A 14,115-nucleotide genomic window follows, 5' to 3' on the forward strand; every position below is an offset into this window, starting at 1 on the left:
TTTTGGTTGGAGAACTACAGGGTGTGCAGGCTTTGGTTCTTGCCCACCAGATTCAGCTAATCAAGGTCTAGGGGATTCATTGATTAGTTGAATCAGGTGTTAACGCTGGGTTGAAATAAAACCTAGCTCTCCTGTATCAGAGTTTGATAACCACTGCCATAAAGTAAAGTTACGTAGAGTACCATCACGCTACATATCATAAGATAAAGTAACATCACGTTACATATCATATGATAAAGTAACATCACGTTACATATCATATGATAAAGTAACATCCCAGAAAGTAATGTAAAGTTTCTCTCTCCCTTTCTCTCCCAGTTCCCCCGGAATTAACGGTGCCGCGGGACAAATCCCCCTTGGTGGTCCAGGAGGGTGACACGGTGGAACTCCAGTGCTTGGTCTCCGGGAAGCCTAAGCCCATCATCCTCTGGTCGAGGGCCGACAAAGAGGTGCCCATGCCCGACGGCGGCCTTCAGACAGAGAGCTACGACGGCGCACTGCGCATCGTGAATGTGTCCCGTGAGATGACGGGAACCTACCGCTGCGCCACCAGCCAGTACAACGGCTTCAACGTCAAGCCTCGGGAAGCACTGGTGGAGCTCACGGTGCAGTGTGAGTATTCTGGATGTACAGTGTTTTTACAGTACATTTCTGAGAAATGCAATTGGTTTGAAAAACGGTTGGTTTACGTTGGTGCCGTGACCCAGATAGGTCTCTGTGAGCCAGATGGAGCTCATCGTGCAGTGTGAGTAATGGATGGATTTACTGTATTTTTGGACGACCATCCACTCCTGATAAATAGAACTGCTTCAAATTACAGTTGGTTACATTGGTGCCGTGACCTGGATACGTCTCTGTAAGGAGGAGGGAGTCAGGAAAGGTGGGTAAACTGTGCAATATTCAAAATTATATATTTAAATTGTGACGTGCAATCTGATCGGTACTCATCAGGAATTGACTATACATAAGTTTTAAGGGGTTTAAGTTAGATGTGTGGGGGGGTCACCTATGTTGCTATGGTATTTAATGTTCTTGACATACTGTATAGTAACGTGGCTGTAGATGAAGGAAAATCCTAAGATCCAACACGTCCCATCGGTTAATCATTAAAGTGTCAGAATTACATTTCTCCAGGTGGAAAGGTTAATGTAACATGGAAAGGTTAACGTAACATGGAAAGGTTAATGTAACATGGAAAGGTTAATGTTCCATGGAAAGGTTAATGTTCCATGGAAAGGTTAATGTTCCATGGAAAGGTTAATGTTCCATGGAAAGGTTAATGTTCCATGGAAAGGTTAATGTTCCATGGAAAGGTTAATGTTCCATGGAAAGGTTAATGTTCCATGGAAAGGTTAATGTAACATGGAAAGGTTCATGTTCCATGGAAAGGTTAATGTAACATGTTCAAAGAAACGGTTCAACACAACTTTAACTCAGTCACTAAAGATGTTATGGAAAAGGGTTGTGTGTTAATGACCCTTAACTCAGTCACTAAAGATGTTATGGAAAAGGGTTGTGTGTCAGTGTTAATGACCCTTAACTCAGTCACTAAAGATGTTATGGAAAAGGGTTGTGTGTCAGTGTTAATGACCCTTAACTCAGTCACTAAAGATGTTATGGAAAAGGGTTGTGTGTCAGTGTTAATGACCCTTAACTCAGTCACTAAAGATGTTATGGAAAAGGGTTGTGTGTCAGTGGTAATGACCCTTAACTCAGTCACTAAAAATGTTATGGAAAAGGGTTGTGTGTCAGTGTTAATGACCATTAACTCAGTCACTAAAGATGTTATGGAATAGGGTTTTGTAGTCGCATAATCCATTAGGTTTATTAACCTTGTTGAACAGACAGTGGTGTCCATAATTATTGGCACCCTTGATAAAGATGAGTAATAAACAAATATATGTAGAAATACTGAAATATATTGTAGAATTATTTTTTTTTAAATGTATATTTTATACTAATACAATTTCTCAGAGAAAGAGATTTTGTTTAACAAATAATTTTTGATAAACCTCAAAAAGATTGAGGTCAAAATAATTGGCAACCCTGTTCCCAGCGCCCTACCATTGGAAGGATAACGACCCTGAGCCTTTTTCTAATATGTTTTATCAGATTGGAGAACACATTGGGAGGGACCTTACACCATTGTTCCCATACAGATGTTTTCCAGATCTTTGATATCATTCAACTTCGCTAATGGACGGCCCTCTTCAATTCAAACCACAGGGTTTTAATGGGATTTAAGTCCGGAGACTGGCATTTGCAAAATGTGGATTTTGTGGTCAATGAACATTTTCTTGGTGGATTTGAAAGTGTGCTTGCTGTTATTGTCTTGCTGGAAGGTCCACTTTGCGGCCAAGTGTCAGCCTCCTGGAAAAGGCAACGAGGTTTTTGGCTAAAATGTCCTGCTACTTGATAAGGTCCCATGATGCCGTTGGCCCCAGTACCAGTGGAAGCAAAACAGCCCCATAACATCAAAAGATGCACCACTATATTCTACAGTTTGTATGAGGTTATTTTCTGAATGTGCTTCCGTTTTTTTTCAACAACAAGGAAATAACCAGGGTAATTTGTCTCGAGACCACTTTTTTTGGACAAGTTATGTTTTCAAAACTGTTATGTTTACATTAATTCAGATTTTTCCCAGGGATACACAACATCCTGAAATATGTGGATATCTTTGTTAGATAGAATACTATTTTTCCCTTGATGTAGTGATGCTGAATGTAAAAAAAAAAATGGCTCAACTTTAGCCGAAATCCTGGTTGCCTCTGCCAGGAGGCTGAAACTTGGTCACAAGTGGATCTTTTCCAGCAAGACAATAACCCCAAGCACAATCCACAAAGAAATGGTTTACCACAAAAATCAACATTTTGCAATGGCCAATCTCCAGACTTGAACCTCATTACAACCCTGTGGTTTGAATTGAATAGGGCAGTCCATAAGCCATAAGAATATCAAGGATCTGGAAGGATTCTCTATATAATTTTCAGATGTTTTGAGCATACAGTTCAGTATTTTTTTATTATATATTTTCATAGTCTTTTTTGCTCATCTTTATCACAGGTGTCAATAATGATGCATGCAACCCGAGGAAATTAGCTGGTGATATGGAGGAAGACACTGTTAGAGGCCAAAGAGTCTTCAAGTGGCACCCTATTCCCTATGTAGTGCACTACTTTTGACCATAGTAGTGCAATATATAGGGAGCCATTTGGGACACATACTATGAGAAACATCCATCTAATTAATATTGTTTGCTATGCTTAATATTGGAGAGGGAAGATGCCTTGGGCTGGGTTATTGAAATGCAGAGTTGTATCAAAGCACAAGGTGAGACTCAGATGCAGACACAAGAGGCAGATGGTTGGAGTCTTACAATGTTTAACAATGCAAAAGGGGTAGGCAAGAGAATGGTCGTGGACAGGCAAAAAGGTGAAAACCAGATCAGAGTCCAGGAGGTACAGAGTGGTAGGCAGGCAGAATGGTCAGGCAGGCAGGTACAGAAACAGGCCAGGGTCAAAACCAGGAGGACTAGAAAAAGTAGAATAGCAAAAGGATAACAGGAAAACACGCTGGTTGACTAAACAAACTGGCACAGAGAGACAGGAAACACAGGGATAAATACACTGGGGAAAATAAGTGACACCTGGAGGGGGAGGAAACAATCACATAACAGGTGAAACAGATCAGGGCGTGACAAGTTGGTTGTCGCTTGGATTACCGCTTCTTTCAAAGGCCTGTGACCTTATATCTCTGACCTGATATACAGTACCAGTCAAATATTTACACACTTACTCATTCAAGGGTTTTTATATTGTCACGAACCGGCTCGAAGTTCGTAACAAAAAGGGAGACAATGTGGAGATAAGGAATAACAAAATATATTTAATAACCAAAGTTAACTAAATACAATTACCGTTACAGGGATGAGTGTAGTCAGTAATCGGGAATGTAAGGGAGTGGTTGCATGCATAAATGTGATGATGAGGTGTGTTGAAAGGTGTCAACGCAAATAAACAAAACAACCTAAATCTATCATTGTGTCTGCATGGAGAGAGTCTCAATGAATGGGGAAGAGGTGCATTTATCCTGGGACACATCGGAGCCCATGTGTTTCCCATTTCGCTGACGACCCTCCCGGCTCCGCCCACCGACAACCTATTAAGGAAAACGAGAGCAAATAGAATGAATTCGGTAGACAGTGTGGGAGGGTATTCACCCCCCCCCCCCACAATACCAGGGACCAACATGGACGGTCCCTGGTATTGAGCGAGATGAGCGAGAAGGCGGTCTAAAACATCCAGTGTCTCTGTGTCTCTGAATTTTTCAATCTACCCTGCAGTATGCAATCGTCGGGTCCAGGAACATCTTCCTCCCCATGCACGGACCTAGCATCTTCAGTCTCAGAGCAAAGTGCATAATTCGGTTTCAACAAATTTATATGGCACCGTTGGTGTGCTTTTCTTCGTTCTGGAGTGGCAACTAAATCGTTTTTCTCAGTGCACTGGCGCACAAACGTATATGAAACTTGGCTTGAAAAGGAGAACCAACAATTGGCAACAGAGCAAGAACCCGTTCACCTGGACTAAAGTGACGAGGCTCAGTTTGCCGATCAAATATGCCCTTCATCCTCTCCTGTGAAGACGGTAGCTTCTCTTTAGCCATTTTACCGGCGGCGTACAGGTGTTGTCGGAAATCAAACACATAAGATAACAGGGACTGAGGGGGCTCGGGAGACTTCCTGTCATCCTGGAGAACAGATAGAAGTCAATGCACCCTATGTCCAAACAAGGTCATTTGGACTGAAAACCCGTGCTCTCCTGTGTAACCTCCCTAGCGGCTAACAGTAACCAAGGCAACCCCCAAAGTGTTTGCTGGAAACTTTCCAGTGCTCCTTGACTTTGCGCGTGATAGGCGCTAGACAAATTGTGTTTAATATGAAGCTGTTGAAGGACCTGACCAAACAGATTAGAGATCAAATTAGATCCTTGATCACTCTGAATTACCTTAGGGATTCCAAACAGTGAGATAAACAAGAGTTAAAGCGTTTAGCACAGACTTAGTCGTGGTAGACCGGAGAGGATAGGCAGCCGGAAACCTAGTGGTCTGACACATCACAGTGAACAGGTAACTACTACCCTTTTTTAGAACGGGTCAAAGGACCTACACAGTCAATAATCAGATACTCAAAAAGGTTGGCTGAGTACAGGAATAAGAAACAGTGGTACCGGCTTAATAGTTTGATTAGGTTTACCAGTTAATTGACAGGTGTGACAAGTTTTGATGAACTCAGAAACATCCCTCTTTAACCAAGGCCAAAAGAAATGTCTTAATATGTGATTGTAGGTTTTCCTCACACACATATGTCCAGCAATGTCATTGTGGGAAGTTGTCAACACCAACTCACGAAGCTTAACCTCACTGTGGTATGGGGGACTATTGTCACCTACGGATGAAAGGCATGCCAAAAGTAAACTGCCTTTTACTCAGGCCCAGTAGCTAGGATATGCATATAATTGGTAGATTTGGATAGAAACCGCTCTAAAGTTTTCAAAACTGTTCAAATAATGTCTGTGAGTATAACAGAACTGATATGGCAGGAAGTGGGACATTTTTGATGTGGTTGCTTTTCTCTTGACTGCCTATACAGTATGTCAATGTTTAGTACCTAGATTGCCGTTCCTATGGCTTCCACTAGATGTCAACAGTCTTTAGAAATTGTTTCAGGCTTGTGTTCTGAAAAATTAGGTGTAAGACCACTTTGAGTCAGTGGATAGTGGGAAGTCCCCAGAGCTGTTTGCTGCGTACGACCGAGAGCGCGCCTTTCTTGTTTTTCTTTTATATTGACGGTTGAAATATTATCGATTATTATGACTAAAAACAACCTGAGGATTGATTTTAAACATCATTTGATATGTTTCTACGAATTTTACTGATAGTATTTGGATTTTTCGTCTGCCTGTTGTGACTGCCTTTGAGCCATTGGATTACTGAACAAAACGCTCCAACAAACGGAGGTATTTCGATATAAAGATGGACTTTATCGAACAAATTGAACATTAATTGTATAACTGGGAGTCTTGTGAGTGCAACCATACAAAGATCATCAAAGGTAAGTGATTAATTTTGTTGCTATTTCTGACTTTTATGACTAATCTACTTGGCTGGTAACTGTATGTAATGTTTTGTGTGCTGGGCGCTGTCCTCAGACAATCGCATGGTATGCTTTCGCCGTAAAGCCTTTTTGAAATCTGACACCGCGGTTGGATTAACAAGAAGTTAATCTTTAAACCGATTGTTAACACTTGTATGTTTTCTGAATTTTTATTATGAGTATTTCTGTTTTTGAATTTGGCGCTCTGCAATTTCACTGTATGTTGGCCAGGTGGGACGATAGCGTCCCACACCCACCAGAGAGGTGAACTGGTACAACAACCTGACTAATCGCTTCCCCCAGAAAACAACTACCATGAGACACCCACTTTCTCATCAGGCTTTAGCACGCTCCAAATCTTGTTTAAATTCCAATACCTTTTCATACTTTACACAATCATGCTCTAGCTTCTCATGATCAAAAATCAAAATCAATTTTTATTTGTCACATACACATGGTTAGCAGATGTTAATGCGAGTTTAGCGAAATGCTTGTGCTTCTAGTTCTGACCTTGCAGTAATATCTAACAATTTCACAACAACACACAAGTGTAAAGGAATAAGAATATGTACATAAAAATATATGGATGAGCGATGCCGATCGGCATAGGCAAGATGCAGTAGATGGTTTAGAGTACAGTATATACATATGAGATGAGTAATGTAGGGTATGTAAACATTATATAAAGAGGCATTGTTTAAAGTGGCTAGTGATACATTTATTACATCCAATTTTTAATTATTAAAGTGGCTAGAGATGAGTCAGTATGTTGGCAGCAGCCAGTCAATGTTAGTGATGGCTGTTTAACAGTCTGATGGCCTTGAGATAGAAGCTGTTTTTCAGTCTCTCGGTCCCAGCTTTGATGCACCTGTACTGACTCTGCCTTCTGGATGATAGCGGGGTGAACAGGCAGTGGCTCGGGTGGTTGTTGTCCTTGATGATCTTTTTGGTCTTCCAGTGAAATCGGGTGGTGTAGGTATCAGGAAGGGCAGGTAGTTTGTCCCCGGTGATGCTTTGTGCAGACCCCACCACCCTCTGGAGAGCCTTACGGTTGTGGGCGGAGCAGTTGCCGTACCAGGCGGTGATACAGCCCGACAGGATCCTCTCGATTGTGCTTCTGTAGAAGTTTGTGTGTTTTTGGTGACATGCCCAATTTCTTCAGCCTCCTGAGGTTGAAGAGGCGCTGCTGCGCCTTCTTCACCACGCTGTCTGTGTGGGTGGACCATTTCAGTTTGTCCGTGATGTGGACGCCGAGGAACTTAAAACTTTCCACCTGTCCCGTCGATGTCCCGTCGATGTGGATAGGGGGCAGCTCCCTCTGCTGTTTCCTGAAGTCCACTATCATCTCCTTTGTTTTGTTGACATGTGAGTGTGAAGTTATTTTCCTGACATCACACTCCGAGGGCCCTCACCTCCTTCCTGTAGGCCGTCTGGTCGTTGTTGGTAATCAAGCCTACCACTGTAGTGTCGTCTGCAAACTTGATGATTGAGTTGGAGGCGTGCATGGCCATGCAGTCATAGGTGAACATGGAGTACAGGAGAGGGTTGAGAACATACCCTTGTGGGGCCCCAGTGTTGATGATCAGCGGGGTGGAGATGTTGTTTCCTATCCTCACCACCTGGGGGCGGCCCGTCAGGATGTCCAGGACCCAGTTGCACGGGGCGGGGTCAAGACCCAGGGTCTCGAGCTTGATGACGAGTTTGGAGGGTACTATGGTGTTAAATGCTGAGCTGTAGTCGATGAACAGCATTCTTACATAGGTATTCCTCTTGTCCAGATGGGTTAGTGCAGTGTGCCGTGTGATTGCGATTGTGTTGTCTGTGGACCTATTGGGGTGGTAAACAAATTGGAGTGGGTCTAGGGTGTCAGGTGGCCCTCTTGAAGCATGTGGGAATAGCAGACTGGGATAAGGATTGATTGAATATGTCCATAAACACACCAGCCAGCTGGTCTGCACATGCTCTGAGGACGCGGCTAGGAATGCCGTCTGGGCTGGCAGCCTTGCGAGGGTTAACACGTTTAAATGTTTTACTCACGTTGGCTGCAGTGGAGAGCCCGCAGGTTTTGGTAGCGGCCATGTTGGTAGCACTGTATTGTCCTCAAAGCGAGCAAAAAAGTTATTTAGTTTGTCTGGGAGCAAGACATCGTGGTCTGCGACAGGGCTGGTTTTCTTTTTGTAGTCCGTGATTGACTGTAGACCCTGCCACATACCTCTCGTGTCTGAACCGTTGAATTGCAACTCTGCTTTGTCCCTATACTGACACTTTGCTTGTTTGATTGCCTTGCGGATGGAATAGCTACATGTTACATATAGCTACATATTCGGTCATGTTTCCGGTTGCCTTGCCCTGATTAAAAGCAGTCGTTCGCGCTTTCAGTTTTGCGCGAATGCTGCCATGGGGAAGGTTTTAATAGTCGCTGTGGGTACGACATCACCGATGCCCTTGCTAATAAACTCGCTCACCGGATCAGCGTATTCATCAATGTTATTGTCCGACGCTATGCGGAACATATCCCAGTCCACGTGATCGAAGAAATCTTGAAGCGTGGAATCTGATTGGTCGGACAGACAGAGAGCACGGGCGTTTCCTGTTTTAGTTTCTGTCTATAGGCTGGGAGCAACAAAATGGAGTCGTGGTCAGATTTTCCGAAAGGAGGGCGGGGGGAGGGCTTTGTATGCGTCGCAGAAGTTAGAATAACAATGATCCAGGGTTTTGCCAGCCTGGTTTGCGCATTCGATATGCTGATAAAATTTAGGGAGCCTTGTTTCAGATTAGCCTTGTTAAAATCCCCAGCTACAATAAATGCAGCCTCAGGATATGTGGTTTCCAGTTTACATAGAGTCCAATGAAGTTCTTTCAGGGCCGTCGATGCATCTGCTTAGGGGTGGGATATACACGACTGTGATTATAATCGAGGTGGCTGTACTGACTCTGATAACGTATCCCGAGTGAGCCATGTTTCCGTGAAACAAAGAACGTTACAATCTCTGATGTCTCTCTGGAAAGCAACCCTTGCTCAGATTTCGTCTGCCTTGTTGTCAAGAGACTGGACATTGGGGAGTAGTATACTCAGGAGCGGTGCGCGATGTGCCCGTCTACGGAGCCTGACCAGAAGACCACTCCGTCTGACCCTTCTGCGGCGCCATTGTTTTGGGTTGCCGGCTAGTATCCGATCTAATGTCCTGGGTGGTGGACCAAACAAAGGATCCGTTGCTCTTATGTTCAATAGTTCCTCCCGGCTGTATATAATAAAACTTAAGATTTCCTGGGGTAACAATGTAAGAAATTGCCCCCCAGGACAATTGCTCAGTCCACAGACACCACACAAAAATAACAAACAAAATAACCATGCCCAACGTATTCCAAAGTGAAACACATCGCTAAGCCTAACAGGGGGAAAATAAAGGCTATAGCTCCGGGTAGCTAGTGTCACTACCCTACCCAAATCTCCTACTGAGGTACACAGCCGACTGTACTCACCTCCTCGGACCGATGTCCCAACAGCATGTAGAACAAGAGTCTCCAGCCTGGGCAAAGGCTTGGAAACTAACCTATGTACTCTCCAACGCAGCACACCAACTATCCACTGCAGTGGCAAGTTTACCAAACAAACAAAGGCAACCAATACTGGGCACCAAACATTACAACTCAAACAAACTGTAACAAAAGATGCAAACAGCACACCTACAGAGTTCTCAAACTCCACGTTTTCCCCCAAACACAATACCTTCATGAGCCCAGGACGACTGCACCGTATTGAGGGGAGGATGGATGGGGCCATGTATCGCGAGATCTTGGCCAACAACCTCCTTCCCGTAGTAAGAGCATTGAAGATGGGTCGTGGCTGGGTCTTCCAGCATGACAACGACCCGAAACACACAGCCAGGGCAACTAAGGAGTGGCTCCGTAAGAAGCATCTCAAGGTCCTGGAGTGGCCTAGCCAGTCTCCAGACCTGAACCCAATAGAACATCTTTGGAGGGAGCTGAAAGTCCATATTGCCCAGCGACAGCCCCGAAACCTGAAGGATCTGGAGAAGGTCTGTATGGAGGAGTGAGCCAAAATCCCTGCTGCAGTGTGTGCAAACCTGGTCAAGAACTACAGGAAATGTATCCTCTCTGTAATTGCAAACAAAGGTTTCTGTACCAAATATTAAGTTCTGCTTTTCTGATGTATCAAATACTTATGTCATGCAATAAAATGCAAATTAATTACTTAAAAATCATAATGTGATTTTCTGGATTTTTGTTTTAGATTCCGTCTCTCACAGTCGAAGTGTACCTATGATAAAAATGGCAGACCTCTACATGCTTTATAAGTGGGAAAACCTGCAAAATCGGCAGTGTATCAAATACTTGTTCTCCCCACTGTATGTAGTTACATCTCTATGGGTGATACTCTAGTCTACCAGATCCACAATGGCTCCACTCATAGTTTGAGTTTCACACTCAAGGGTGATTGTGAACATCATTATGTGTGTGTGTGACTCATAGATGTTGTTTGTTGTTGCTAGCCAGTTTAACAGCTCTCCACTCATTATGTAACTCCCATGCAGCCATGTCCTTGAGCACGAGGGCTAAGGTTAATTCACTATAAATACAGCACGCCACTGAATGTGATGTTGCACAGAAGTGTGCCTGCTAGCCGTGGGGTCTGTACATTCTGTAGGGTTGTGCGTACAGCACGAGGATGTACCATGTTCTTTAGCAAACACCAACATTTACTTGCATTTGTAGACCTATTTTTCTGCTCTCTATTGAAACCTCTTTCTGCTCTCTAATAAAACCCTCTTTCTGCTCTCTAATAAAACCCTCTTTCTGCTCTCTAATAATCCCTCTTTCTGCTCTCTATTGAAACCCTCTTTCTGCTCTCTAATAAAACCCTCGTTCTGCTCTCTACTAAAACCCTCTTTCTGCTCTCTAATGAAACCTCTTTCTGCTCTCTAATAAAACCCTCGTTCTGCTCTCTACTAAAACCCTCTTTCTGCTCTCTAATGAAACCCTCTTTCTGCCCTTTAAAAAAACTATTTCTGCACTCTAACAAAACCCTCTTACTGCTCTCTAATTAAACCTATATCTGCTCTCTAATAAGCCCTCTTTCTGCTCTCTACTAAAACCTCTTTCTGCTCTCTAATAAAACCCTCTTTCTGCTCTAATGAAACCTCTTTCTGCTCTCTAATAGAACCTTGTTCTGTTCTCTAATAAAACCTCTTTCTGCTCTAATTGAACCTCTTTCTGGTCTCTAATAAATCCATATTTCTGCTCTCCAATAATACTTAATTATGCTCTCTATTAAAACCTGTTTTTTGTGCTCCAATAAAACCTCTTTCTGCTCTCTAATGAAACCTCTTTCTGCTCTCTAATGAAACCTTAATAAAGTTCTGCTCTCTAATGAAACCTCTTTCTGCTCTAATTAAACCTCTTTCTGAAACCCTCTTTCTGCTCAAACTTCTGCTCTCTAATAAAATCTGCTTTAATACTGCTCTCTAATAAACCCTCTTTCTGTGCTCTAATGAAACCTCTTTCTGCTCTCCAATAAAACCTTTCTGCTCTCTAATTAAACCCCTCTTTCTGCTCTCTTTCTGCTCTCTAATAAAATCCCTCTTTCTGCTCTCTTTCTGCTCTCTAATAAAACCATATTTCTGCACTCTAATAAAGCCTATTTCTGCTCTAATGAAACCTCTTTCTGCGCTCTAATTAAACCTCTTTCTGTTCTCTAATAAACCCTCTTTCTGCTCTCTAAGGAAACGTCTTTCTGCTCTCTAATTAAACCTCTTTCTGCGCCCTAATAAAACCTCTTTCTGCTCTCTAATAAACATTGTCAGAGAGAATCCTGTTCTTGCCATGTCATGGACATGATAAATGAGGACATTCATATTCAATGATTGAGGACTTGTTCTCGACCGACAGTCCTACGTGGAAACTGAATATTCTTTATCAATCAATTTAGTCTTTTTAACCTGTTTAGTTTTTTTGCTAAATAGCACCAATAGCACCGGGGCTGTGTGTGGATCTGGTAGAAGTATTGCACTATATAGGGAACAAATTATATATATTGGTGCACTATATAGGGAACGAATTATATATATTGGTGACGAATTCAAATCAAATTTGATTTGTCACACATGTTTAGCAGCTGTTATTGTGGGTGTAGTGAAATGCAAGTAATATCTAACAATTTCACAACAATACACACAAATCTAAAGTAAAGGAATGGAATTGCTAGTGGTTTGCTAGTCTGGGTTTGTTGCCTTTTTATTTATTTTTTATATTTTCAATGATGTGTTCAAATGAGTCCCGGCTCTCAAAAAATATAAACTCTCAGAGAACATGTCATTGTCAGGTATGCGTAAATGATTGTAAAGGAGTCAGGTGCAGGAGAGCAGATATGGTGTAGCCAACGGAGCGAACCAAAAACACACGGCAAAGTGAACACGGAATAACAATACGGGTTAACATAACCCAGCACAACAGACTAACGTGCGCAATACATGAAACAGAATAAACAATACCACACAAAGACATGGGGAAAACAGAGGCTTAAATATACAACACATAATGAGCGAAATGAGAACCAGGTGTGTGGAAAAACAAGACAAAACAACTGGAAAATGAAAAATGGATCGGCGATGGCTCGAAGACCGTCGACCGCCCGAACAAGGAGAGGCATCGGCTTTGGCAGAAGTCGTGACAGTCATCAAAAATGGGACATTAAAATTGACTGAGTGCCAAAATCCACAGCCAATCATTTCTTTACTTGGCGGCAAAGAAAGTCTAAATGATTAAATTAATTACTATTATTAATTATTTCATACCTGTACAGCTGTTCAGAACAACAATTAAATGTAGCTGAAGTTATGAAGGATTCAATTGTAAAACGTAATATGGTGTTACTGTAGTGAGAAACTGTGCGTGACAGATCTGTCCTGTAGGGTAACGTCTTCAGTCTGTCCCGTAGGGTAACGTCTTCAGTCTGTCCCGTAGGGTAACGTCTTCAGTCTGTCCCGTAGGGTAACGTCTTCAGTCTGTCCCGTAGGGTAACGTCTCCGGCGTGTCCCGTGGGGTAACGTCTTCGGCGTGTCCCGTGGGGTAACGTCTCCGGCGTGTCCCGTGGGCGTGTCCCGTGGGGTAACGTCTCCGGCGTCTCCAACGGGCGTGTCCCGTAACGCTCCGGCGTGTCCCGTGGGGTAACGTCTCAGGCGTGTCCCGTAACGTCTCCGGCGTGTCCCGTGGGGTAACGTCTCCGGCGTGTCCCGTGGGGTAACGTCTCCGGCGTGTCCCGTGGGTCCCGTGGGGTAACGTCTCCGGCGTGTCCGTGGGGTAACGTCTCCGTCCCGTGGGGTAACGTCTCCGGCGTGTCCCGTGGGGTAACGTCTCCGGCGTGTCCCGTTGGGTAACGTCTGTCTCCGGCGTGTCCCGTGGGTAACGTCTCCGTGTCCCGTGGGGTAACGTCTCCGGCGTGTCCCGTGGGGTAACGTCTCCGTGCGTCCCGTGTCCCGGGGGTAACGTCTCCGGCGTGTCCCGTGGGGTAACGTCTCCGGCGTGTCCCGTGGGGTATCGTCTCCGGCGTGTCCCGTTGGGTAACATCTCCGGCTTGTCCCGTAGGGTTACATCTTCAGCAGCCAGCTCTAGGCTGTGTGTTGTTCTCTCTTCCCTAGAAGAGGCACCGGGGCTGTGTGTGTGTTACATGCGTGCCCGTGTGTCTGCTTGCCTGCCTGCGGGTGTGCGTGCCTGTGTTTAGGAGATGCCTGTTAGTGATGACTCATACAACATCTCTATATGTGCATGTCATGTATCCTCCATTTCACAAATCCGTCCTCCTCCTCTTCCTCCTCTTCCTGCAGAGATTGTGATTACAGGGAAGGGAACTAGGGCAGGGAAGAGAGAAGGGTAGCTAGGAAGATAATCCCTGGCACAGGACTCATTACTGGCTGTAGGTCTGGGCACCCGTGTATGCT

The 14,115-nt window shown here is 43.9% G+C and overlaps 1 protein-coding gene across 1 annotated transcript in view; it reads left to right on the plus strand.

Annotated features, from left to right (window-relative positions):
* LOC112262102 (MAM domain-containing glycosylphosphatidylinositol anchor protein 2) overlaps positions 1-14,115 on the plus strand; it is a 183,723-nt gene that overhangs the window by 102,698 nt on the left and 66,910 nt on the right. Inside the window, exon 8 of the mRNA XM_024437812.2 lies at positions 319-612. Within this exon, the coding sequence (XP_024293580.1) occupies positions 319-612 (294 nt within the window). The remainder of the gene's footprint in view (positions 1-318; positions 613-14,115) is intronic.

This window comes from Oncorhynchus tshawytscha, linkage group LG11 (assembly GCF_018296145.1).
Source record: "Oncorhynchus tshawytscha isolate Ot180627B linkage group LG11, Otsh_v2.0, whole genome shotgun sequence".
NCBI lineage: Eukaryota > Metazoa > Chordata > Actinopteri > Salmoniformes > Salmonidae > Oncorhynchus > Oncorhynchus tshawytscha.